Genomic DNA, 27,027 nt, shown 5'->3' with positions numbered 1-27,027 from the left:
GACTGTGGAGGAACAGAGAGATCTTGGGGTTCATATCCACAGATCTCTAAAGGTTGCCACTCAAGTGGATAGAGCTGTGAAGAAGGCCTATAGTGTGTTAGCTTTTATTAACAGGGGGTTGGAGTTTAAGAGCCGTGGGGTTATGCTGCAACTGTACAGGACCTTGGTGAGACCACATTTGGAATATTGTGTGCAGTTCTGGTCACCTCACTGAAAGAAGGATGTGGAAGTGCTGGAAAGAGTGCAGAGGAGATTTACCAGGATGCTGCCTGGTTTGGAGGGTAGGTCTTATGAGGAAAGGTTGAGGGAGCTAGGCCTGTTCTCTCTGGACCGGAGGAGGCTGAGGGGAGACTTAATAGAGGTTTATAAAATGATGAAGGGGATAGATAGAGTGAACGTTCAAAGACTATTTCCTCGGGTGGATGGAGCTATTACAAGGGGGCATAACTATAGGGTTCGTGGTGGGAGATATAGGAAGGATATCAGAGGTAGGTTCTTTATGCAGAGAGTGGTTGAGGTGTGGAATAGACTGCCTGCAGTGATAGTGGAGTCAGACACTTTAGGAACATTTAAGCGGTTATTGGATAGACACATGGAGCACACCAGGATGATAGGGAGTGGGATAGCTTGATCTTGGTTTCAGATAAAGCTCGGCACAACATTGTGGGCCAAAGGGCCTGTTCTGTGCTGTACTGTTCTATGTTCTATGTAATCAGAATTAAATTAGTGGACAAGATACCAACAGTGATTCCTAGACTCCACAAGATGCGACCAGAATATATATCCAGATTATCCACCCTGAATAATCCTAAACTTCAGTGTTTCATTTTATCCAACCTTCAGAAATATGCTATGAGCCCTCATGTTAATAAACGCATCGCCAGTTTCTTATTTCAGAGGCTTTCTCACTCATTGTGTCTCTACTCAAGGGTCATTAATGATCCCTCCAGCTGCAATCTGAAGGTAAATTGGGCAAAGTTTTTATTTGGAAAAAAGTCTTCATTGGAGCCACAAGGAGCAGGAAAGCAGGAGCAAGACCCCAAAACTGTCCTCCAAACCTCCCCCCCTCCACTGCACCTCCCCCCCCCCACTGTCCCTCTAGCCCCCCCCCAAACCCCGCCTCACTGTCCCATTCCCCCAACCCCAATCTGAGGTCCAAACTCATCTCCAGAAGTAATTTCAATTCCTATCGGTCCTCAAGCCCAGTGATATTTCGCTGGACACAAAGCAGGAATGAGGATCAGAAAAATGGCTCCAGACTAATCTCTACTGCCGATCTTACATAAAAGATGCCCATGGCGCCCAGTTGCCCTACATCACTCTTTATGTTCCACATGAACACACAGAACGATCACCGCCATAGATGAAAGGTAGTCACGAATAAAACCTCACTCAATCACTTATAGGAGGAAATAGTTACGAACTGGGAGTCAGTAGTTTGAAGCAAACAATCTATTCATTGATATGTTTGAAGGTCACACCCAGAAGCAGGAATAGTGTGTAAATCAACAACAAATAGTGTGTAAATCAACAACAAATAGTGTGGAAATCAACAACAAATAGTGTGTAAATCAATGGCAAATAATGTGTAAATCAACAACAGATAGCGTGTAAATCAATGGCAAATAGTGTGTAAATCAACGGCAAATAATGTGTAAATCAACAACAAATAGTGTGTAAATCAATGGCAAATAGTGTGTAAATCAACAACAAATAGTGTGTAAATCAACAAATAGTGTGTAAATCAACAACAAATAGTGTGTAAATCAACTGCAAATAGTGTGTAAATCATCAACAAATAGTGTGTAAATCATCAACAAATAGTATGTAAATCAATGGCAAATAGTGTGTAAATCAACAACAAATAGTGTGTAAATCATCAACAAATAGTGTGTAAATCAACAACAAATAGTGTGTAAATCAACAACAAACAGTGTGTAAATCAATGGCAAATAGTGTGTAAATCAACAACAAATAGTGTGTAAATCAACTGCAAATAGTGTGTAAATCATCAACAAATAGTGTGTAAATCATCAACAAATAGTGTGTAAATCAATGGCAAATAGTGTGTAAATCAACAACAAATAGTGTGTAAATCAACAACAAATAGTGTGTAAATCAATGGCAAATAGTGTGTAAATCATCAACAAATAGTGTGTAAATCATCAACAAATAGTGTGTAAATCAACAACAAATAGTGTGTAAATCATCAACAGATAGCGTGTAAATCAACAACAAATAGTGTGTAAATCAACAACAAATAGTGTGTAAATCAACAGCAAATAGTGTGTAAATCATCAATAAATAGCGTGTAAATCAACAACAAATAGTGTGTAAATCAACAACAAATAGTGTGTAAATCATCAATAAATAGCGTGTAAATCAACAACAAATAGTGTGTAAATCAACAACAAATAGTGTGTAAATCATCAATAAATAGCGTGTAAATCAACAACAAATAGTGTGTAAATCAACAACAAATAGTGTGTAAATCAACGGCAAATAATGTGTAAATCAACAACAGATAGCGTGTAAATCAATGGCAAATAGTGTGTAAATCAACGGCAAATACTGTGTAAATCAACAACAAATAGTGTGTAAATCATCAACAAATAGTGTGTAAATCATCAACAAATAGTGTGTAAATCAACGACAAATAGTGTGTAAATCAACAACAAATAGTGTGTAAATCAACGGCAAATAGTGTGTAAATCAAGAACAAATACTGTGTAAATCAACGGCAAATAGTGTGTAAATCAACAACAAATAGTGTGTAAATCAACAACAAATATTGTGTAAATCAACAGCAAATAGTGTGTAAATCATCAATAAATAGCGTGTAAATCAACAACAAATAGTGTGTAAATCAACAACAAATACTGAGTAAATCATCAATAAATAGCGTGTAAATCAACAACAAATAGTGTGTAAATCATCAACAAATAGTGTGTAAAACAACAATAAATAGTGTGTAAATCAACAACAAATAGTGGGTAAATCAACTGCAAATAGTGTGTAAATCATCAACAAATAGTGTGTAAATCATCAACAAATAGTGTGTAAATCAACAACAAATATTGTGTAAATCATCAATAAATAGCGTGTAAATCAACAACAAATAGTGTGTAAATCAACAACAAATAGTGTGTAAATCATCAATAAATAGCGTGTAAATCAACGGCAAATAGTGTGTAAATCAACAACAAATAGTGTGTAAATCATCAACAGATAGCGTGTAAATCAACAACAAAGAGTGTGTAAATCAACAACAAATAGTGGGTAAATCAACAACAAACAGTGTGTAAATCAACAGCAAATAGTGTGTAAATCAACAACAAATAGTGTGTAAATCTACGGCAAATAGTGTGTAAATCATCAAAAAATAGTGTGTAAATCAACAACAAATAGCGTGTAAATCAACAACAAATAGTGTGTAAATCAACAACAAATAGTGTGTAAATCAACGGCAAATACTGTGTAAATCAACAACAAATAGTGTGTAAATCAACGGCAAATAGTGTGTAAATCAACAACAAAGAGTGTGTAAATCAACAACAAATAGTGTGTAAATCAACAACAAATAGTGTGTAAATCAACGGCAAATAGTGTGTAAATCAACAACAAAGAGTGTGTAAATCAACAACAAATAGTGTGTAAATCAACAACAAATAGTGTGTAAATCAACGGCAAATAGTGTGTATATCAACAACAAAGAGTGTGTAAATCAACAACAAATAGTGTGTAAATCAACAACAAATAGTGTGTAAATCAACGGCAAATAGTGTGTAAATCAACAACAAATAGTGTGTAAATCAACGGCAAATAGTGTGTAAATCAATGGCAAATAGTGTGTAAATCATCAACAAATAGTGTGTAAATCAACAACAAATAGTGTGTAAATCAACAGCAAATAGTGTGTAAATCAACAGCAAATAGTGTGTAAATCAACAACAAATCGTGCGTAAGTCAACAGCAAATAGTGTGTAAATCAACAACAAATAGTGCGTAAATCAACGGCAAATAGTGTGTAAATCAACAACAAATAGTGTGTAACTCAACGGCAAATAGTGTGTAAATCAACAACAAATACTGTGTAAATCAACAACAAATAGTGTGTAACTCAACGGCAAATAGTGTGTAAATCAACAACAAATAGTGTGTAAATCAACAACAAATACTGTGTAAATCAACGTCAAATAGTGTGTAAATCAACAACAAATAGTGTGTAAATCAACAACAAATAGTGTGTAAATCAACGGCAAATAGTGTGTCAATCCTCGACAGATAGTGTGTAAATCAACAACAAATAGTGTGTAACTCAACGGCAAATAGTGTGTAAATCAACAACAAATAGTGTGTAAATCAACAACAAATACTGTGTAAATCAACGTCAAATAGTGTGTAAATCAACAACAAATAGTGTGTAAATCAACAACAAATAGTGTGTAAATCAACGGCAAATAGTGTGTAAATCCTCGACAGATAGTGTGTAAATCAACAACAAATAGTGTGTAAATCAACGACAAATAGTGTGTAAATCAACAACAAATAGTGCTCCATCAACGGCAAATAGTGTGTAAATCAATGGCATATAGTGTGTAAATCAACAACAAATAGTGTGTAACTCCTCAACAGATAGTGTGTAAATCAACAACAAATAGTGTGTAAATCAACGGCAAATAGTGTGTAAATCAACGGCAAATAGTGTGTAAATCAACAACAAATAGTGTGTAACTCCTCAACAGATAGTGTGTAAATCAACAACAAATAGTGTGTAAATCAACGGCAAATAGTGATTAAATCAAAGGCAAATGGTGTGTAAATCAACGGCAAATAGTGTGTAAATCAACAACAAATAGTGTGTGCATCAACAACAAATAGTGTGTAAATCAACAACAAATAGTGTGTGCATCAACAACAAATAGTGTGTAAATCAACAACAAATAGTGTGTAAATCAACGGCAAATAATGTGTAAATCAACAACAGATAGCGTGTAAATCAATGGCAAATAGTGTGTAAATCAACGGCAAATACTGTTTAAATCAACAACAAATAGTGTGTAAATCATCAACAAATAGTGTGTAAATCATCAACAAATAGTGTGTAAATCAACGACAAATAGTGTGTAAATCAACAACAAATAGTGTGTAAATCAACGGCAAATAGTGTGTAAATCAAGAACAAATACTGTGTAAATCAACGGCAAATAGTGTGTAAATCAACAACAAATAGTGTGTAAATCAACAACAAATATTGTGTAAATCAACAGCAAATAGTGTGTAAATCATCAATAAATAGCGTGTAAATCAACAACAAATAGTGTGTAAATCAACAACAAATACTGAGTAAATCATCAATAAATAGCGTGTAAATCAACAACAAATAGTGTGTAAATCATCAACAAATAGTGTGTAAAACAACAATAAATAGTGTGTAAATCAACAACAAATAGTGGGTAAATCAACTGCAAATAGTGTGTAAATCATCAACAAATAGTGTGTAAATCATCAACAAATAGTGTGTAAATCAACAACAAATATTGTGTAAATCATCAATAAATAGCGTGTAAATCAACAACAAATAGTGTGTAAATCAACAACAAATAGTGTGTAAATCATCAATAAATAGCGTGTAAATCAACGGCAAATAGTGTGTAAATCAACAACAAATAGTGTGTAAATCATCAACAGATAGCGTGTAAATCAACAACAAAGAGTGTGTAAATCAACAACAAATAGTGGGTAAATCAACAACAAACAGTGTGTAAATCAACAGCAAATAGTGTGTAAATCAACAACAAATAGTGTGTAAATCTACGGCAAATAGTGTGTAAATCATCAAAAAATAGTGTGTAAATCAACAACAAATAGCGTGTAAATCAACAACAAATAGTGTTTAAATCAACAACAAATAGTGTGTAAATCAACGGCAAATACTGTGTAAATCAACAACAAATAGTGTGTAAATCAACGGCAAATAGTGTGTAAATCAACAACAAAGAGTGTGTAAATCAACAACAAATAGTGTGTAAATCAACAACAAATAGTGTGTAAATCAACGGCAAATAGTGTGTAAATCAACAACAAAGAGTGTGTAAATCAACAACAAATAGTGTGTAAATCAACAACAAATAGTGTGTAAATCAACGGCAAATAGTGTGTATATCAACAACAAAGAGTGTGTAAATCAACAACAAATAGTGTGTAAATCAACAACAAATAGTGTGTAAATCAACGGCAAATAGTGTGTAAATCAACAACAAATAGTGTGTAAATCAACGGCAAATAGTGTGTAAATCAATGGCAAATAGTGTGTAAATCATCAACAAATAGTGTGTAAATCAACAACAAATAGTGTGTAAATCAACAGCAAATAGTGTGTAAATCAACAGCAAATAGTGTGTAAATCAACAACAAATCGTGCGTAAGTCAACAGCAAATAGTGTGTAAATCAACAACAAATAGTGCGTAAATCAACGGCAAATAGTGTGTAAATCAACAACAAATAGTGTGTAACTCAACGGCAAATAGTGTGTAAATCAACAACAAATACTGTGTAAATCAACAACAAATAGTGTGTAACTCAACGGCAAATAGTGTGTAAATCAACAACAAATAGTGTGTAAATCAACAACAAATACTGTGTAAATCAACGTCAAATAGTGTGTAAATCAACAACAAATAGTGTGTAAATCAACAACAAATAGTGTGTAAATCAACGGCAAATAGTGTGTCAATCCTCGACAGATAGTGTGTAAATCAACAACAAATAGTGTGTAACTCAACGGCAAATAGTGTGTAAATCAACAACAAATAGTGTGTAAATCAACAACAAATACTGTGTAAATCAACGTCAAATAGTGTGTAAATCAACAACAAATAGTGTGTAAATCAACAACAAATAGTGTGTAAATCAACGGCAAATAGTGTGTAAATCCTCGACAGATAGTGTGTAAATCAACAACAAATAGTGTGTAAATCAACGACAAATAGTGTGTAAATCAACAACAAATAGTGCTCCATCAACGGCAAATAGTGTGTAAATCAATGGCATATAGTGTGTAAATCAACAACAAATAGTGTGTAACTCCTCAACAGATAGTGTGTAAATCAACAACAAATAGTGTGTAAATCAACGGCAAATAGTGTGTAAATCAAGAACAAATACTGTGTAAATCAACGGCAAATAGTGTGTAAATCAACAACAAATAGTGTGTAAATCGACAACAAATAGTGTGTAAATCATCAACAAATAGTGTGTAAATCAACAACAAATAGTGTGTAAATCAACAACAAATAGTGTGTAAATCCTCAACAGTTAGTGTGTAAATCTACGGCAAATGGTGTGTAAATCATCAACAAATAGTGTGTAAATCGACAACAAATAGTGTGTAAATCAATGGCAAATGGTGTGTAAATCAACAACAAATAGTGTGTAAATCATCAACAAATAGTGTGTAAATCAACAACAAACAGTGTGTAAATCATCAACAAATAGTGTGTAAATCAACAACAAATAGTGTGTAAATCCTCAACAGTTAGTGTGTAAATCTACGGCAAATGGTGTGTAAATCAACAACAAATACAGTGTAAATCAACAACAAATAGTGTGTAACTCAACGGCAAATAGTGTGTAAATCAACAAAAACATAGTGTGTAACTCAACGGCAAATACTGTGTAAATCAACGTCAAATAGTGTGTAAATCAACAACAAATAGTGTGTAAACCAACAGCAAATAGTGTGTAAATCAACAACAAATAGTGCGTAAATCAACAGCAAATAGTGTGTAAATCAACAACAAATAGTGCGTAAATCAACGGCAAATAGTGTGTAAATCAACAACAAATAGTGTGTAACTCAACGGCAAATAGTGTGTAAATCAACAACAAATACTGTGTAAATCAACAACAAATAGTGTGTAACCCAACGGCAAATAGAGTGTAAATCAACAACAAAAGGTGTGTAAATCAACAACAAATACTGTGTAACTCAACGGCAAATAGTGTGTAAATCAACAACAAATAGTGTGTAAATCAACAACAAATACTGTGTAAATCAACGTCAAATAGTGTGTAAATCAACAACAAATAGTGTGTAAATCAACAACAAATAGTGTGTAAATCAACGGCAAATAGTGTGTAAATCCTCGACAGATAGTGTGTAAATCAACAACAAATAGTGTGTAAATCAACAACAAATACTGTGTAAATCAACGGCAAATAGTGTGTAAATCAACAACTAATAGTGTGTAAATCAACAGCAAATAGTGTGTAATCAACAACAAATAGTGTGTAAATCAACGACAAATAGTGTGTAAATCAACAACAAATAGTGTGTAAATCAACGGCAAATAGTGTGTAAATCAACAACAAATAGTGTGTAAATCAACGGCAAATAGTGTGTAAATCAACAACAAATAGTGTGTAAATCAACAACAAATAGTGTGTAAACCAACAACAAATAGTGTGTAAATCAACGGCAAATGGTGTGTAAATCAACAACAAATAGTGTGTAATTCAACGGCAAATGGAGTGTAAATCAACAACAAATAATTTGTAAATCCTCAACAGATAGTGTGTAAAGCAACAACAAATAGTGTGTAAATCAACAACAAATAGTGTGTGCATCAACAACAAATAGTGTGTAAATCAACAACAAATAGTGTGTAAATCAACGGCAAATAATGTGTAAATCAACAACAAATACTGTGTAAATCAACGGCAAATAGTGTGTAAATCAACAACAAATAGTGTGTAAATCAACGGCAAATAGTGTGTAAATCATCAAAAAATAGTGTGTAAATCAACAACAAATAGTGTGTAAATCAACAACAAATAGTGTGTAAATCCTCAACAGTTAGTGTGTAAATCTACGGCAAATGGTGTGTAAATCATCAACAAATAGTGTGTAAATCAACAACAAATAGTGTGTAAATCAATGGCAAATGGTGTGTAAATCAACAACAAATAGTGTGTAACTCATCAACAAATAGTGTGTAAATCAACAACAAACAGTGTGTAAATCATCAACAAATAGTGTGTAAATCAACAAATAGTGTGTAAATCAACAACAAATAGTGTGTAACTCAACGGCAAATAGTGTGTAAATCAACAACAAATACTGTGTAAATCAACAACAAATAGTGTGTAACTCAACGGCAAATAGAGTGTAAATCAACAACAAATAGTGTGTAAATCAACAACAAATACTGTGTAACTCAACGGCAAATAGTGTGTAAATCAACAACAAATAGTGTGTAAATCAACAACAAATACTGTGTAAATCAACGTCAAATAGTGTGTAAATCAACAACAAATAGTGTGTAAATCAACAACAAATAGTGTGTAAATCAACGGCAAATAGTGTGTAAATCCTCGACAGATAGTGTGTAAATCAACAACAAATAGTGTGTAAATCAACAACAAATACTGTGTAAATCAACGGCAAATAGTGTGTAAATCAACAACTAATAGTGTGTAAATCAACAGCAAATAGTGTGTAAATCAACAACAAATAGTGTGTAAATCAACGACAAATAGTGTGTAAATCAACAACAAATAGTGTGTAAATCAACGGCAAATAGTGTGTAAATCAACAACAAATAGTGTGTAAAACAACGGCATATAGTGTGTAAATCAACAACAAATAGTGTGTAAATCAACAACAAATAGTGTGTAAACCAACAACAAATAGTGTGTAAATCAACGGCAAATGGTGTGTAAATCAACAACAAATAGTGTGTAATTCAACGGCAAATGGTGTGTAAATCAACAACAAATAATTTGTAAATCCTCAACAGATAGTGTGTAAAGCAACAACAAATAGTGTGTAAATCAACAACAAATAGTGTGTGCATCAACAACAAATAGTGTGTAAATCAACAACAAATAGTGTGTAAATCAACGGCAAATAATGTGTAAATCAACAACAAATACTGTGTAAATCAACGGCAAATAGTGTGTAAATCAACAACAAATAGTGTGTAAATCAACGGCAAATAGTGTGTAAATCATCAAAAAAATAGTGTGTAAATCAACAACAAATAGTGTGTAAATCAACAACAAATAGTGTGTAAATCCTCAACAGTTAGTGTGTAAATCTACGGCAAATGGTGTGTAAATCATCAACAAATAGTGTGTAAATCAACAACAAATAGTGTGTAAATCAATGGCAAATGGTGTGTAAATCAACAACAAATAGTGTGTAACTCATCAACAAATAGTGTGTAAATCAACAACAAACAGTGTGTAAATCATCAACAAATAGTGTGTAAATCAACAAATAGTGTGTAAATCAACAACAAATAGTGTGTAACTCAACGGCAAATAGTGTGTAAATCAACAACAAATACTGTGTAAATCAACAACAAATAGTGTGTAAATCATCAACAAATAGTGTGTAAATCAACAACAAATATTGTGTAAATCAACAGCAAATAGTGTGTAAATCATCAATAAATAGCGTGTAAATCAACAACAAATAGTGTGTAAATCAACAACAAATACTGAGTAAATCATCAATAAATAGCGTGTAAATCAACAACAAATAGTGTGTAAATCATCAACAAATAGTGTGTAAAACAACAATAAATAGTGTGTAAATCAACAACAAATAGTGTGTAAATCAACTGCAAATAGTGTGTAAATCATCAACAAATAGTGTGTAAATCATCAACAAATAGTGTGTAAATCAACAACAAATATTGTGTAAATCATCAATAAATAGCGTGTAAATCAACAACAAATAGTGTGTAAATCAACAACAAATAGTGTGTAAATCATCAATAAATAGCGTGTAAATCAACGGCAAATAGAGTGTAAATCAACAACAAATAGTGTGTAAATCAACAACAAATAGCGTGTAAATCAACAACAAATAGTGTGTAAATCAACAACAAATAGTGTGTAAATCAACGGCAAATACTGTGTAAATCATCAACAAATAGTGTGTAAATCAACGGCAAATAGTGTGTAAATCAACAACAAAGAGTGTGTAAATCAACAACAAATAGTGTGTAACACAACGGCAAATAGTGTGTAAATCAACAACAAATACAGTGTAAATCAACAACAAATAGTGTGTAACTCAACGGCAAATAGTGTGTAAATCAACAACAAATAGTGTGTAAATCAACAACAAATACTGTGTAAATCAACGTCAAATAGTGTGTAAATCAACAACAAATAGTGTGTCAATCCTCGACAGATAGTGTGTAAATCAACAACAAATAGTGTGTAACTCAACAGCAAATAGTGTGTAAATCAACAACAAATAGTGTGTAAATCAACAACAAATACTGTGTAAATCAACGTCAAATAGTGTGTAAATCAACAACAAATAGTGTGTAAATCAACAACAAATAGTGTGTAAATCAACGGCAAATAGTGTGTAAATCCTCGACAGATAGTGTGTAAATCAACAACAAATAGTGTGTAAATCAACGACAAATAGTGTGTAAATCAACAACAAATAGTGTGTCAATCAACGGCAAATAGTGTGTAAATCAACGGCATATAGTGTGTAAATCAAAGGCAAATGGTGTGTAAATCAACAACAAATAGTGTGTAAATCAACGGCAAATAGTGTGTAAATCACCGGCAAATAGTGTGTAAATCAACAACAAATAGTGTGTAACTCCTCAACAGATAGTGTGTAAATCAACAACAAATAGTGTGTAAATCAACGGCAAATAGTGTGTAAATCAACAACAAATAGTGCGTAAATCAACAACAAATAGTGTGTAAATCCTCAACAGATAGTGTGTAAATCAACAACAAATACTGTGTAAATCAACGGCAAATAGTATGTAAATCAACAACAAATAGCGTGTAAATCAACGGCAATTAGTGCGTAAATCAACGGCAAATAGTGATTAAATCAAAGGCAAATGGTGTGTAAATCAACGGCAAATAGTGTGTAAATCAACAACAAATAGTGTGTGCATCAACAACAAATAGTGTGTAAATCAACAACAAATAGTGTGTGCATCAACAACAAATAGTGTGTAAATCAACAACAAATAGTGTGTAAATCAACGGCAAATAGTGTGTAAATCCTCGACAGATAGTGTGTAAATCAACAACAAATAATGTGTAAATCAACGACAAATAGTGTGTAAATCAACAACAAATAGTGTGTAAATCAACGGCAAATAGTGTGTAAATCAACAACAAATACTGTGTAAATCAACGGCAAATAGTGTGTAAATCAACAACAAATAGTGTGTAAATCAACGGCAAATAGTGTGTAAATCATCAAAAAATAGTGTGTAAATCAACAACAAATAGTGTGTAGATCAACAACAAATAGTGTGTAAATCCTCAACAGTTAGTGTGTAAATCTACGGCAAATGGTGTGTAAATCATCAACAAATAGTGTGTAAATCAACAACAAATAGTGTGTAAATCAATGGCAAATGGTGTGTAAATCAACAACAAATAGTGTGTAAATCATCAACAAATAGTGTGTAAATCAACAACAAATACTGTGTAAATCCATGGCGAATGGTGTGTAAATCAACAACAAATAGTGTGTAAATCAACGGCAAATAGTGTGTAAATCAACGGCAAATGGTGTGTAAATCAACAACAAATAGTGTGTAAATCAACAACAAATAGTGTGTAAATCCTCAACAGATAGTGTGTAAATCTACGGCAAATGGTGTGTAAATCATCAACAAATAGTGTGTAAATCAACAACAAATAGTGTGTAAATCAATGGCAAATGGTGTGTAAATCAACAACAAATAGTGTGTAAATCAACAACAAATAGTATGTAAATCAACGGCAAATAGTGTGTAAATCAACGGCAAATAGTGTGTAAATCAACGGCAAATAGTGTGTAAATCAAAGGCAAATGGTGTGTAAATCAACAACAAATAGTGTGTAAATCAACAACAAATAGTGTGTAAATCAACGGCAAATAGTGTGTAAATCAACAACTAATAGTTTTGTAAATCAACGGCAAATAGTGTGTAAATCAACAACAAATAGTGTGTAAATCAACGGCAAATGGAGTGTAAATCAACAACAAATAGTGTGTAAATCCTCAAGATAGTGTGTAAATCTACGGCAAATGGTTTGTAAATCAACAACAAATAGTGTGTAAATCAACGGCAGATAGTGTGTAAATCAACAACAAATAGTGTGTAAATCAACAACAAATAGTGTGCAAATCAATGGCAAATAGTGTGTAAATAAACGGCAAATGGTGTGTAAATCAACAACAAATAGTGTGTAAATCAACAACAAATAGTGTGTAAATCAACGGCAAATAGTGTGTAAATCAACAACAAATAGTGTGTAAATCAACGGCAAATAGTGTGTAAATCAACAACTAATAGTGTGTAAATCAACGGCAAATAGTGTGTAAATCAACAACAAATAGTGTGTAAATCAACGGCAAATGGTGTGTAAATCAACAACAAATAGTGTGTAAATCAACAACAAACAGTGTGTAAATCCTCAAGATAGTGTGTAAATCTACGGCAAATTGTGTGTCAATCAACAACAAGTAGTGTGTAAATCAACGGCAGATAGTGTGTAAATCAACAACAAATAGTGTGTAAATCAACAACAAATAGTGTGTAAATCAACGGCAAATAGTGTGTAAATCAACAACAAATAGTGTGTAAATCTACGGCAAATGGTGTGTAAATCAACAACAAATAGTGTGTAAATCAATGGCAAATGGTGTGTAAATCAACAACAAATAGTGTGTAAATCAACGGCGGATAGTGTGTAAATCAACAACAAATAGTGTGTAAATCAATGCCATTAGTGTATACATGAATAACAATGATGGGAAGTATAATTTAAGAATGTGAGCTTGAAGGATAGCACAGAGGAATCAGGCTGTGCCAAGTATCGATCATGAACTTTCACATACGAAAGATGAGTTTGTTAATGAAGATTTGGAACTTGATGAAATTCAAGGATCAGAATTCTCTTGACAAAATGCCTGGAGAAGGAATCGCTAATGAACCAGAACACCTGGCCGAATGCCAAATTAACAACCAAAAAGAGTGAAATGCTGGAACATCATCATGAAAAGAGCAATGAATTGATCCAATCTGAAGCACAGGAAAGTTGCTCATGTTCCTGCATCCACTCAATAGATGTGGAGTGAGGGGTGTGCGAGGGGTCAGTTGGGTGAGGGTTGTGTGAGGTAGGGGTGATGGGGTGAGTTAGGTATTGTTATGATGCAGAGGTTAATTCCCTTTCGCTCGCTACGTAATCTGGTAAAAGTGTTTGGGAAGGTGTTAACTGTTCTACATTAACGTTTAGAGGTTCATTGACAGAAATACCTGACACTTTAAGTGAATAATTAACAAGTTTTTTTTAACCAAACGGAACTTTAACTAAACAAGTAACAACTTAATTAAAGTAGGATTCGACTGAGATGCTGTTCAAGTAAATACACGGACCATTCAGTACCAAAACAGTAATAACAGAATTTTAATCACTCTCAAAATATATATATAACCAGGCCTGATGGAGTTCAGAAGATTTTGGAGCTTTTTCTGGGGATTTCTCTGTAAGGTCTTTCTGACTTGATGTCCTGTTGTTAGATAGATGGAGAATTCTCTTTAGAGATTGTTCTTTAGCTGACAAAGTGGAGAACTGCTCTAGAGATGGCTGTCTGCTCCGGCTGGCTCTCAGTTAAACTCAACTGAACTCCCATCAGGCAATTGGGTTCCTGTTTATACTCCTGATGACCTATCCATTCCCTGTACCAGGATTGGTCTGAGGTTGACAACAACAGCAAATTCAAATTTCATAGGTTCCTGTCAGCTGAGTGTTTTCTTTAAATTCATAGGCTGTCAGAATGCAAAAACCTGCAAAGTCTGCTACCGAGGCAACCCTGGTGTTTTGGTCTCTGATAACAAATGTTGCCATCTGTGTACTCTGTATGCCTGCATTTTAAACATCCCGGCGTTGAATCCAAAACCAGCTTTTAAAGGGACCATGCACTGTTTTTCCCTCTAACAGTTTTTAGAATTATTTTACTAAATTCAACTTCACAACAGTATGGAGGAGATGTAGGGGAGGGTTTGAGGGGTTGGGTTAAGTGTGAGAGGAGTGAAGGGGATAAAGTGAGAGGTGAGTTGAGTGGCTGGAATGAAGAGGAAGGAGATAGAGGGTGGTGAGGGGAAGATCTGGAAGACTGTGCCAGCCATTGTGGCCCTGAGCTCCTCAGAGCGAGCAGGTCCTCGATCCATTGTCCAATTTCTGCAGGCCACCTCATGCTGGCTGTATCTCGAACCAAGATGGAGGCAACAGATCCGCCTCTATCATCACAATCCCATCACAATCACCGGGCATCATGAGTCAATCCTACTGCGCCGGATGGTGTGAACACACACGCCCCTCCCCATTCTCCCACCCTTCTCATGTGAAACAGGAAACTATTACCCATTGGTTGCACTCCAGGATAGCAAAGCAGCCACCTTGGCAAGGTACCAGAGCACTTTTTAATTCAAGGATGTGTCGGGAGAAGGCGAGGGAAGTCTTTTAAGGGGGAGAAAGATCATTCAGTGTAATGTAAAACTCCGTGCTGTTTGACAGTCAGAGCCATTCACTGATTGATATCCAGCCGAAGTGCAGCCCAGGAACGCACGATATAGTTTTTGACAAAAAGGAATTGAGAAACTATTTCGGTCGCTTTCAAATTGCCAGCACGAATTAGGCCACTTTTAAAATGTAGCTTGTTGCTGACACATTAATATTGGTCAGAGGGATTGCAGAGGTAAAGCATTGTAGCTGAACCAGTGAACAGCTACTGTTGCATGGATTTATAGACTGGGGTCAGTACTCAGCAGACAGCACAATAAAGGGCAGGAGTTAAATGTGGTGATTAATTTGTGCCATTCTAATGACATCATTTCTTGAAGAAGTAAAGTTTATTTATTAGTCACAAGTAAGGGTTACATTAACACTGCAATGAAGTTACTGTGAAATTCCCCTAGTTGCCACAGTCCAGCGCCTGTTCAGGTCAATGCACCCTAACCAGCACATCTTTCAGACTGTGGGAGGAAACCGGGGCACACGGAGGAAACCCACGCAGACACGGGGAGAACGTGCAGACTCTGCACAGACAGTGACCCAAGCCGGGAATCGAACCCGGGTCCCTGGCGCTGTGAGGCAGCAATGCTAACCACTGTGCCACCGTGCCGCCCCAAGAAGGGAAAGATTGAGTGACTGATAACGAACCTTCTGGGGGAAAGCAGGGACTATGTCCCAATTTCTGGGCCAATATGTATCCCTCAACCAATGAAAAACCAAATTTGTGGGATCTTACTGTGTCTGTGTCAGCTGCTGTGCTGACTTTACATCAAGGGCCAGCTTCACAAGTGATTTCATTCACTGCACGGTGCTTTGGGACATCCTGACTTCGTGGACAGTGCAACAGAAACGCAAGTTTTTATTTTGTTTAAAAATGAAGCCCAGCAGTCAGCAGATCCAACATTTACCCCAACCATCTGCAGTTTCACTCTTGATAAGAAGATTTTAATAGGAACCTCCCGGCACAGGTGCTGTCACATCCCTGCACCCAACCTGCAATCTCTCACTTAACTGAGCATTATTTATGAATCAGTGGTCTATGTTGCATCGTTATTCCAGAACAGAAACAGGCCACTTTACCCAATAGATCCATCCCAATATTTCTGCATTGTTTCCGACTTTATCTCACTCATTAAGGTATTCTCCTACCTCCTTCTTCCTCGTGTGTTTATTGAGCTTCTCCTTAGATTCAGCACAATCTCCCTCAATTAATCAGAATATTGACAATACACTACAGAAACATGAATCAGAGAGATGGTGATGCAGTGGGCTGGTAATCCAGAGGCAAATGCTCTGGGAACATGAGTTCAAATCCCACAACGGCAGCTGGTTGAATTTAAATTCAATGAATAAATCTGGAATATAAAGCTAGTCTTAATAATCGTGAACATGGCAACTATCAAAGCTCACTACCATTGCATAAATTCGCCACACTGTGCTAATTAAACATTTTTATAGATTTTGTCCTTGATGCTCTGTAAATACAAAGCTGAAGAAAAAAGAAATATTTTTTATTAAGAGCTTCCATCTCCCTGAGGAGGCTTTAGGACAACCCACATCCAACAAGCTGCTCCAAAAACTCTGCTCACGCTTTGACAGCTGTGAAAATTCAGACCACAGCAGCGGAGGCAAACAACAACATTCTAAATAAAACAACCCACAAAATTCAAAAGAAAAAGTCAGTTTGACATATCTCTCAATGTTAATAATTCCTTTAAAAAATTCCAGGATCTGGATCCAGATCCACATTGTCACCAGAAACACTGACATCCCGCGGCATTATTTTGAGTTCTCCCCTTGACATCCAGAGTTCTCTGGGCTTGTTGGTCCCACTCTTCACTTTTACAGGAATATGTTGGCATTGTACTCTGTCTATTTCCTTTCTGAATGACTCCCACTGCTCTGATGTGGATTTTCCTACAAGTCGCTGCTCCCAGTCCACTTTGGCCAGATCCTGTCTTGTTCTATTAAAATCAGCCTTCCCCCAATCAATAGCTTTCTGATCCATCTTTGCCCTTTTCCATAATTACCTTAAATCTACCTTAAATCTAACTATCACCAAGATGCTCCCCCATTGACACCTCTACTACCTGCCTGGCTTCATTCCCTAAAACTAGGTCCAGTACCGTCCCGCCTCTTGTAGGACTTTCTACCTACTGGCTCAATAAGGTCTCCTGGGTGCACTTTTAGAATTCCGCCCCCTCTAAGTTTTTCACGCTTTGCCTATCCCAGTCGGTATTGGGGAAATTGCAATCCCCTATTATTGTCACCCAATTATTTTTACACTTCTCTGAGATGGCCACCAAATGTCGCAAAGCGATTATAGCCAATGAAGTAGATGTTGAAGTGTGGTCACTGTTGTAATGTAGGAATATCAGCAACTAAATTGCACACAGCAAGATCCCGCAAACAGCAATAGGATAATGACCAGGTAATCTGTTTCAGTGATGTTGATTAGGGATAACTATTGGCTAGGATACCAGGGAGAAATCCCCTGCCCTTTCTCAAAATAGTGTGCCATGGGATCTTTTATATCCATCTTAGCAGGCAGACAAGACCTCAATTTAACATCTCATCTGAAAGACAGCACCTCCAAAACTGCGTTAGAGTTTAGCCTGCCATTCTTAAACCCTGAAGTGGGGTTTGAACCCACAACTTTGGGAACCAGGATTAGTGGAAGAACCCTCCATCCTGTCCATTGCTTGAGTTACTCTGTTGGTTGACTCCATAGTTAGAGGCCATGGATTAAAATCACTGCCAAAAGATCTAGACGGGAGATGAGAATTTAGTAACTCTAGGAGTTGTTGGGATCTGGGATGTTCTAGCTGAAAAGGTGATGGAAGCTGATTTGATGAAATAATTGTACATATCTGTTGGACAGATATTCACGGATGTGGAGCATACCGGGTTATGGACAAAATGCAAGGGAACAGGAACAAGTACCGACTGCTCTTTCAAAGAGCCAGAATGGTCTGATGGGCCAAACAACCTCCTTCCCTGCTGTAACTTTCCCAGAATCTGGAGACAGATTCTGCTGCCAACAAGCAGTGTCCAGGCAAGGTGTGAACATAAACAGCTGGAACCTCTGCTGCACAATAACGAGTACCGATCCACCAGATTGTGTTGTGGGTGACACTGGCAAGGCCAGCATTTGCTGCCATCCCTAATTACCCTCCAGCTGCCATTGCAGAGGGAAGTTACAGGCGAACACATGTAGACCAGACCAATCACAGAGCCAGCCACATTGCTGTGGGTCTGGAGTCACATGTAGGCCGGGTAAGGACGACAGATTTCCTTTCCTAAAGCACATCAGTGAACCAGATGGGTTTTTACAACAATATGACTATATTTGTCATGGACTAGCTTTATATTGTGGATTTTTATTAATTGAATCGGAGAGATGGTGATGCAGTGGACCAGTAATCCAGAGGCAAATGCTCTGAGGACATGGGTTCAAATCCCCACCACAACAGCTGGTGAAATTTAAATTCAGTTCATAAATCTGGAATATAAAGCTAGCCTCAATAATGGTGAACATTTTTTTTTATTCATTCGTGAGACATGGGCGTCGCTGGTTGGCCAGCATTTATTGCCCATCTCTAGTAGCCCTTGTTCAGAGGGCAGTTGAGAGTCAACCACATTGCTGTGGCTCTGGAGTCACATGTAGGCCAGACCGGGTAAGGACGGCAGATTTCCTTCCCTAAAGGACATTAGTGAACCAGATGGGTTTTTACGACAATCGACAATAGTTTCATGGTCATCAGTAGATTTTAATTCCAGACTTTTTTTTTATTGAATTCAAATTCCACCATCTCCGTGGTGGGATTCGAACCCGGGTCCCCAGAACATTAACATGACAACTATCAAAACCCATCTGGTTCACTAATGTCCTTTAGGGAAGGAAATCTGCCGTCCTTACCCGGTCTGGCCTACATGTGACTCCAGAGCCACAGCAATGTGGTTGACTCTTAACTGCCCTCTGAAATGACCCAACAAGCCACCCGGTACAAGGGCAACTAGAAAGGAGCAATAAAGACTGATCTTGCCAGCGACACCCACATCCTATGAAAGAGTAAAGAAAATGCCAGGGTGAGGTTGGAAGCACAGTATCCAGAGCGTTAGCCTGGGCTCCTGAGCTACTAACCCAGCGATGTTACCACCACATCATGCCCCGCTCCCCCTCCCCCCGCCCCCCGTCCCCGAGTCCAGACTTGCAGTCAGATGTGGGAGAGCTGCCAAAAGTGATTCCTACAAATGTGACCGGAATGTGCAGCAGCAACACAACCCTGACTAATCCCAGATTCCAGTGTTTTATTTCATTCAAGCTTCAAAAACATCTTACGAGCCCTGGCATTAGCAAATGCGTCACTGTGGAGACAGTTACTTATTTCAGAGTCTATCCCACCCACCACGTCCTGGAGCTAAATTTGGGAGTAACTCCAGTTATATGTGACACACACGCCGCTAAGCTTTTACATTTCAGAAAATAAATTATTACACACATTGCAGCATTGGAGAATGCTGCCCTAAACACTGCAGTATAAAAGAATGCTGTAACAGACAGATATAATGCATATTGAAGCATTAAAGAGTGGTGTTGTTGTCCTGTAGATTGCAGCGTTCCATTATTCTTATATATACTGCAGTATTAAATAACTCTCTTACATACTGATGTTCTATACGTTACAGTGTTTAATCACAGTATTAGGAACTTTTACCCTAGACACTGAGACGGTAAATAAAGCTGCTTTAAACCACTGGGCTATACAGGAAATAACAGCAGGAGTCAGTCACTCAAATCCGCAAATCTGCTCCGCAATTCAACACGATTTTCTTCAGGCTTCACCTCCCCACACTATCGCTCACATCCCGTAACCCCCTCAGCACCCCAAAACTATCCATCTCTGTCCTGAACCTACTCAATGACTGAGCGACTCCAGCTCTTTGGGGTGGGGAATTCCAAAGATTCACAATCATCTGAATTAGACCGGATGCAGCTTGGATTTTCCATCCCCATCCTTTTCCGGCGGCTTTGGTGACGGGAGTGGAAAATGTGACGAGAGGTCACAAATCGTGCCGTGTGTCGGTGGGAGGTCCCCGGCGCCCCCCTCACCAGTGATGTAACAGAAATACCAACATTCAGCTTGGGAAACGTCATTATAATCATTTCAAATCTCATTATCAGGTCAATATCCCGATCATCCCGCTCCCCCCCCCCCCCCCCCGCCCCCCACCCCCCACCCCCCACCCCCCACCCCCCACCCCCGAGGTAATCCAGACGTCCAAATGAATTACGGCTGGTCTCCCATGTACCTAGCGGGTAGACCTGCCAAATGGCCTCAGGTGAGTGTATCACCCAGGGGGGAATAGGGTCATGCCTGGACAGCATCTGGGCACTGTGCCCTGGCACTGCCCCCTGGCACCTCTCCCCTGGCACTGCCCCCTGGCACCTCCCCCTGGCACTGCTCTCCGGCACTTCCCACTGGCACTGCCCTCGACACTGTCGCTGGCACCACCCTGGCACTGTCCCCAGGCACTGCCCCTTGGCACCACCCTGGCACTGCTCCCTGGCACTGCCACTGGCACCATCCTGGCACTGCTCCCTGGCACTGCTCCCTGGCACTGCCACTGGCACCATCCTGGCACTGCTCCCTGGCACTGCCACTGGCACCATCCTGGCACTGCTCCCTGGCACTGCTCCCTGGCACTGCTCCCTGGCACTGCCCCCTCGCACTGCCTCTTGGCACTGACCCCAGGCACTGCCCCCTGGAAGTGGCCCCTGGCACTGCTCCCTGGCACTGTCCCTGTCCTGGTGGTGACACGGAGCTGTGCCAAGGGCAGTGCCCAGGAGCAGTTACATGGGGGAGGGGCTGGTTCCACTTTAATTTCTGTGTACCTGAGCAGCCTTTAGAAAGGACGCCCTGATCGTAAAGAAACAAAGTTGCTGGCGGATTGGCTCAATCAGAAACTGGGCACCAGTGTGACACCCTGGGACCTGCCCCGTGAGGAGTTTGGCAGCATGTTCCTGACAATACGGCAGAGAGAGCCACAGTCCGCTTCAACACCACTTCTCCCGACCACTGTCACACTCTGCGAACCGAAGGTAAAATTCCACCCTGCATCTACTGATGTGTTCAATCGTGCAGCTTTATATCCTCTCCAGTACAGGAGCAGACTGCTGCACTATCTCAGTTATATACTGATTCCATATTACAAGTTTGAAAATTGACAAGCAGATTGTACGGCAGAAATATCACCGTTAAAACGCTGTGTTAACAAATGATATCCGCTTGCGTCAAGGCTCTACAGAGTTGAATCATGTGGATGTGTACTGTTTCACTATAAACTGCATTGAATCATTCTGTTAGATTCTGCTGCCCTACATGCTGCAGCGCCAATTAAACTTCCCTTCAGTTCACATATACATTTGTGCATTTTACAATTTAGTGCTGTTGCCCTAGGAATGAGCAGCAAGAATTGTCCCACGAATTTGAAACCCAAATTGTCAATACGTGTTCTCAATTGTAAAGTTTCCCAGAACCATAGAAACAGTTCAGAAGGAGCCCATTCAGCCCATCTTGTCCATACCAGCCCGAAGACACCCAAGTGCTCTTTCTCATCCCACTTTCCTGCACACAGAACATAAGAACATAAGAACTAGGAGCAGGAGTAGGCCATCTGGCCCCTCGAGCCTGCTCCGCCATTCAGTAAGATCGTGGCTGATCTTTTTGTGGACTCAGCTCCACTTACCCGCCCGCTCACCATAACCCTTAATTCCTTTACTGTTCAAAAATTTATCTATCCTTGCCTTAAAAACATTCAATGAGGTAGCCTCAACTGCTTCACTGGGCAGGGAATTCCACAGATTCACAACCCTTTGTGTGAAGAAGTTCCTCCTCAACTCATTCCTAAATCTGCTTCCCCTTATTTTGAGGCCATGCCCCCTAGTTCTAGTTTCACCCGCCAGTGGAAACAACTTTCCTGCTTCTATCTTATCTATTCCCTTCATAATCTCAAATGTTTCTATAAGATCTGCCCTCATTCTTCTGAATTCCAATGAGTATAGCCCCAGTCTACTCAATCTCTCCTCATAAGCCAACCCTCTCAACTCCGGAATCAACCTAGTGAATCTCCTCTGCACCCCCTCCACTGCCAGTATATCCTTTCTCAAGTAAGGAGACCAAAACTGTACACAGTACTCCAGGTGTGGCCTCACCAGCACCTTATACAGCTGCAACATAACCTCGCTGTTTTTAAACTCCATCCCTCTAGCAATGAAGGACAAAATTCCATTTGCCTTCTTAATTACCTGCTGCACCTGCAAACCAACTCCTTGAGATTCCTGCACAAGGACACCCAGGTCCCTCTGCACAGCAGCATGCTGCAATGTTCTTTCATTTAAATAATAGTCCATTTTGCTGTTATTCCTACCAAAATGGATGACCTCACATTTACCAACATTGTACTCCATCTGCCAGACCCTTGCCCACTCACTTAGACTATCTATATCCCTTTGCAGACTTTCAGCATCCTCTGCACACTTTGCTCTTCCACCCATCTTAGTGTCATCTGCGAATTTTGACACACTATACTTGGTCCCCAACTCCAAATCATCTATGTAAATCATAAACAATTGCGGTCCCAACACTGATCCCTGAGGCACACCACTAGTCACTGATCGCCAACCAGAAAAACACCCATTTACCCCCACTCTTTGCTTTCTGTTAGTTAACCAATCCTCTATCCATGCTAATAGATTACCCGTAACACCGTGCACCTATATGTTAATGTGGAGATGCCGACGTTGGACTGGGGTAAACACAGTAAGAATTTTAACTACACCAGGTTAAAGTCCAACAGGTTTACTTGGTAGCAAATACCATTAGCTTTCGGAGCGCTGCTCCTTCGTCAGATGGAGTGGAAATCTGCTCTCAAACAGGGCATAGAGACACAAAATCAAGTTGCAGAATACTGATTAGAATGCGAATCCCTACAACCAACCTGGTCTTAAAGATACAGACAATGTGAGTGGAGGGAGCATTAAGCACAGGTTAAAGAGATGTGTATTGTCTCCAGACAGGACAGCCAGTGAGATTCTGCAAGTCCAGGAGGCAAGCTGTGGAGGTTACTGATAGTGTGACATAAATCCAACATCCCGGTTTAGGCCGTCCTCATGTGTGCGGAACTTGGCTATAAGTTTCTGCTCAGCGACTCTGCGCTGTCGTGTGTCGTGAAGGCCACCTTGGAGAACGCTTGCCCAAAGATCAGAGGCTGAATGCCCGTGACCGCCGAAGTGCTCCCCCACAGGAAGAGAACAGTCTTGCCTGGCGATTGTCGAGCGGTGTTCATTTATTTTATACCTTTATCTTATGCAGCAGTCTTTGGTGCGGCACCTTGTCAAATGTCTTCTGGAAATCCAGATAGACCACATCCACAGGTTCCCCATTGTCCACTGCACATGTAATGTTCTCAAAGAATTCCACCAAATTAGTCAAACATCACCTGCCCTTCATGAACCCATGCTGCGTCTTACCAATGGGACAATTTATATCCAGATATCTCGCTATTTCTTCCTTGATGATAGATTCAAGCATTTTCCCTACCACAGAAGTTAAGCTAACCGGCCTATAGTTACCTGCCTTTTACAGCCCATAGCCTTGTAGCTTACAGCACTTCAGGTGCAGATCCAGGTACTTTTTAAAAGTGTTAAGGGTCTCTGCCTCCATCACCAACTCAGGCAGCAAATTCCAGACACCTACCACCCTCTGAGTAAAAATACATTCTTCCTCATGTCCCCTCTACACCTACTGCCACTTATCTTGAATCTATGTCCCCAGTTCCAGGATTCTCCATCAAGGGAAACAATTTTATCCCGTCCATGCCATCTCTTCCCCTCATAATTTTATATACCTCAATCTAGTTACCCCTCAGCCTTCATTGTTCCAAGGAAAATAACCTGTGGTACATGAAGCGACAGACTAGAACAATTGACACACATACACCAGTGGCTGTCTCACAAACCATTCATAATCCTCCCCTCTTCATAAGAATATATCATCTGTTAGCTGTGTCTCAGGAGCACAATTTCTTCTCAGATGGAAGGTCATGGGTTCAAATACTGCCCCAGAGGTACGCATGCAGAATCTAAGACAGTACTGATGGAGTGCTGCATTGTCAGAGATGCCACGCTTAGGAGAGGTGAAACTGAGACACTGCCTAATCTCTCAAGTGGATGTGAAAGATATCGTGGCCACTATTCCACAGCAAGTTCCCCCTAGAGCCTTGGTCAATTTCAATCTCTCAACTAGTACCAATCATAGAATGATACAGCTCAGAAAGAGGCTGTGGATCTTGGCATCTTCCTAAAGCGCCATGCCCAGAACTGGGCACAATGAACTAGACGTCACGCAGCCCGTCACATCGGGAACCGAGACAGTCGGGCTCACTTAACTGGGAGAGTCTACACACAGTCTCCCGGCAGCAGGAGAACATTCCCGAATGAAGCCGGGGAGCTGAAGGGGAATGACATGGGATTCCGGGACACTGGCGGGATGTTAATTGGGTTCCTCAATGAGCCAATTGACATCTGCTACCCGCGAGCCCACCACATATTTAGTGGTGGCTCAAGAATGAAATGGAGGACATAGTTGTTTCCCTTGGAAAACCACCCAGCAAAACCAGTTGGTTTTGCCAAAGGCCTCTCACAGGAGAGGGTCAGTCCCTCGCTATCAAATATTCTGGGGACTTGGCATTGGATAAGGGGTGGCCGCTGAAAGACATTGCCCACCCTTTCCTCCAACACCCTTCCCCTTTTCCATCCTGACCCCCAAGCTGCCCTCACTCAACTTTGGCCTGGGGTCCCATAATGCTCCTGGGGCTCAGGTGAGTGCAATGCGACCAATAGACACCGCTCACACTGAAGCTGACAGCAATGACAAGCTCCCGGCTTCGGATTGGGTGGCAGCTCTTGGTGGGCGGGACATTTTTATTCATTGATGGGATGTGGGTATCAGTGGCTGGGTCAACATTTAATCCCATCCCTAATTGTCCATGAACTGAGTGGCTTACTAGGCCATTTCAGAGGGTATTTAAAAATCAGCCATATTACTGTGGGTCTGGAGTCACATGTAGAACATAGAACATAGAAAAACTACAGCACAAACAGGCCCTTCGGCCCACAAGTTGTGCCGAACACATCCCTACCTTCTAGACCTACCTATAACCCTCCATCCTATTAAGCTCCACGTACTCATCCAGGAGTCTCTTAAAAGACCCTATTGAGTTCGCCTCCACCACCACTGACGGCAGCCGATTCCACTCGCCCACCACCCTCTGTGTGAAAAGCTTACCCCTAACATCTCCCCTGTACCTACCCCCCAGCACCCTAAACCTGTGTCCTCTCGTAGCAGACATTTCCACCCTGGGAAAAAGCCTCTGAGAGTCCACCCGATCTATGCCTCTCAACATCTTATACACCTCTATTAGGTCTCCTCTCATCCTTCGTCTCTCCAAGGAGAAAAGACCGAGTTCCTTCAGCCTATCCTCATAAGGCATGCCACTCAATCGAGGCAACATCCTTGTAAATCTCCTCTGCACCCTTTCAATCTTTTCCACATCCTTCCTGTAATGAGGCAACCAGAACTGAGCACAGTACTCCAAGTGGGGTCTGACGAGGGTCTTATATAGCTGCATCATTATCCCCGGACTCCTCAACTCAATCCCTCGATTGATAAAGGCCAGCACACCATACGCCTTCTTAACCACCTCCTCCACCTGCGGGGCTGATTTCAGAGTCCTATGGACCCGGACCCCAAGGTCCTTCTGATCCTCTACAGTACTAAGAGTCTTTCCCTTTATATTGTACTCTTTCATCCCATTTGACCTACCAAAATGGACCACGACGCATTTATCTGGGTTGAAGCCCATCTGCCACTTGTCCACCCAGTCTTGCATCCTATCTATGTCCCTCTGTAACTTCTGACATCCCTCCAGACTATCCACAACCCCACCAACCTTCGTGTCGTCGGCAAACTTACCAACCCATCCCTCCGCTTCCTCATCCAGGTCATTTATGAAAATGACAAACAGCAAGGGTCCCAGAACAGACTGTAGGCCAGACTGGGTAAGGATGGCAGATTTCCTTCCCTCAAGGACATTAGTGAACCAGGTGGGTTTGTCTGACAATCGACATGGTCACCATAACGCTTTTTATAATTCCAAATTTTTATTGAATTCAAATTTCACCATCTGCCGTGGTAGGATTCGAACACGGGTCCCCAGAGTACTGGGCTCTGACAAAGGGTCATCCAGACTCAAAACATTGGCTCTATTCTCACTCCACAGATACTGTCAGACCTGAGATTTTCCAGCATTTTCTGTTTCTGTTTCAGATTCCAGCATCCACAGTAATTTGCCTTTACCCCAGAGTAATACCCTGGAATACTAAATCTGTGGATTAATCT

At 39.4% G+C, this 27,027-nt stretch overlaps 1 protein-coding gene across 2 annotated transcripts in view; it reads right to left on the bottom strand.

Annotated features, from left to right (window-relative positions):
• The window catches only part of rims4 (regulating synaptic membrane exocytosis 4), a 103,223-nt gene that overhangs the window by 55,932 nt on the left and 20,264 nt on the right, over positions 1-27,027 (bottom strand). The window contains exon 2 of one of the 2 annotated variants that reach the window (XM_078236185.1): positions 25,956-25,964. The exons of the other annotated variant lie outside the window; for it this stretch is intronic. Within the exon in view, the coding sequence (XP_078092311.1) occupies positions 25,956-25,964 (9 nt within the window). The remainder of the gene's footprint in view (positions 1-25,955; positions 25,965-27,027) is intronic. 2 annotated transcript variants of the gene reach the window in all.

This window comes from Mustelus asterias, chromosome 20, assembly GCF_964213995.1.
Source record: "Mustelus asterias chromosome 20, sMusAst1.hap1.1, whole genome shotgun sequence".
Taxonomy (NCBI): Eukaryota; Metazoa; Chordata; class Chondrichthyes; order Carcharhiniformes; family Triakidae; genus Mustelus; species Mustelus asterias.
The sequence above is the reverse complement of the archived record's forward strand: the minus strand, read 5'-3'. Positions and strand labels throughout refer to the sequence as shown.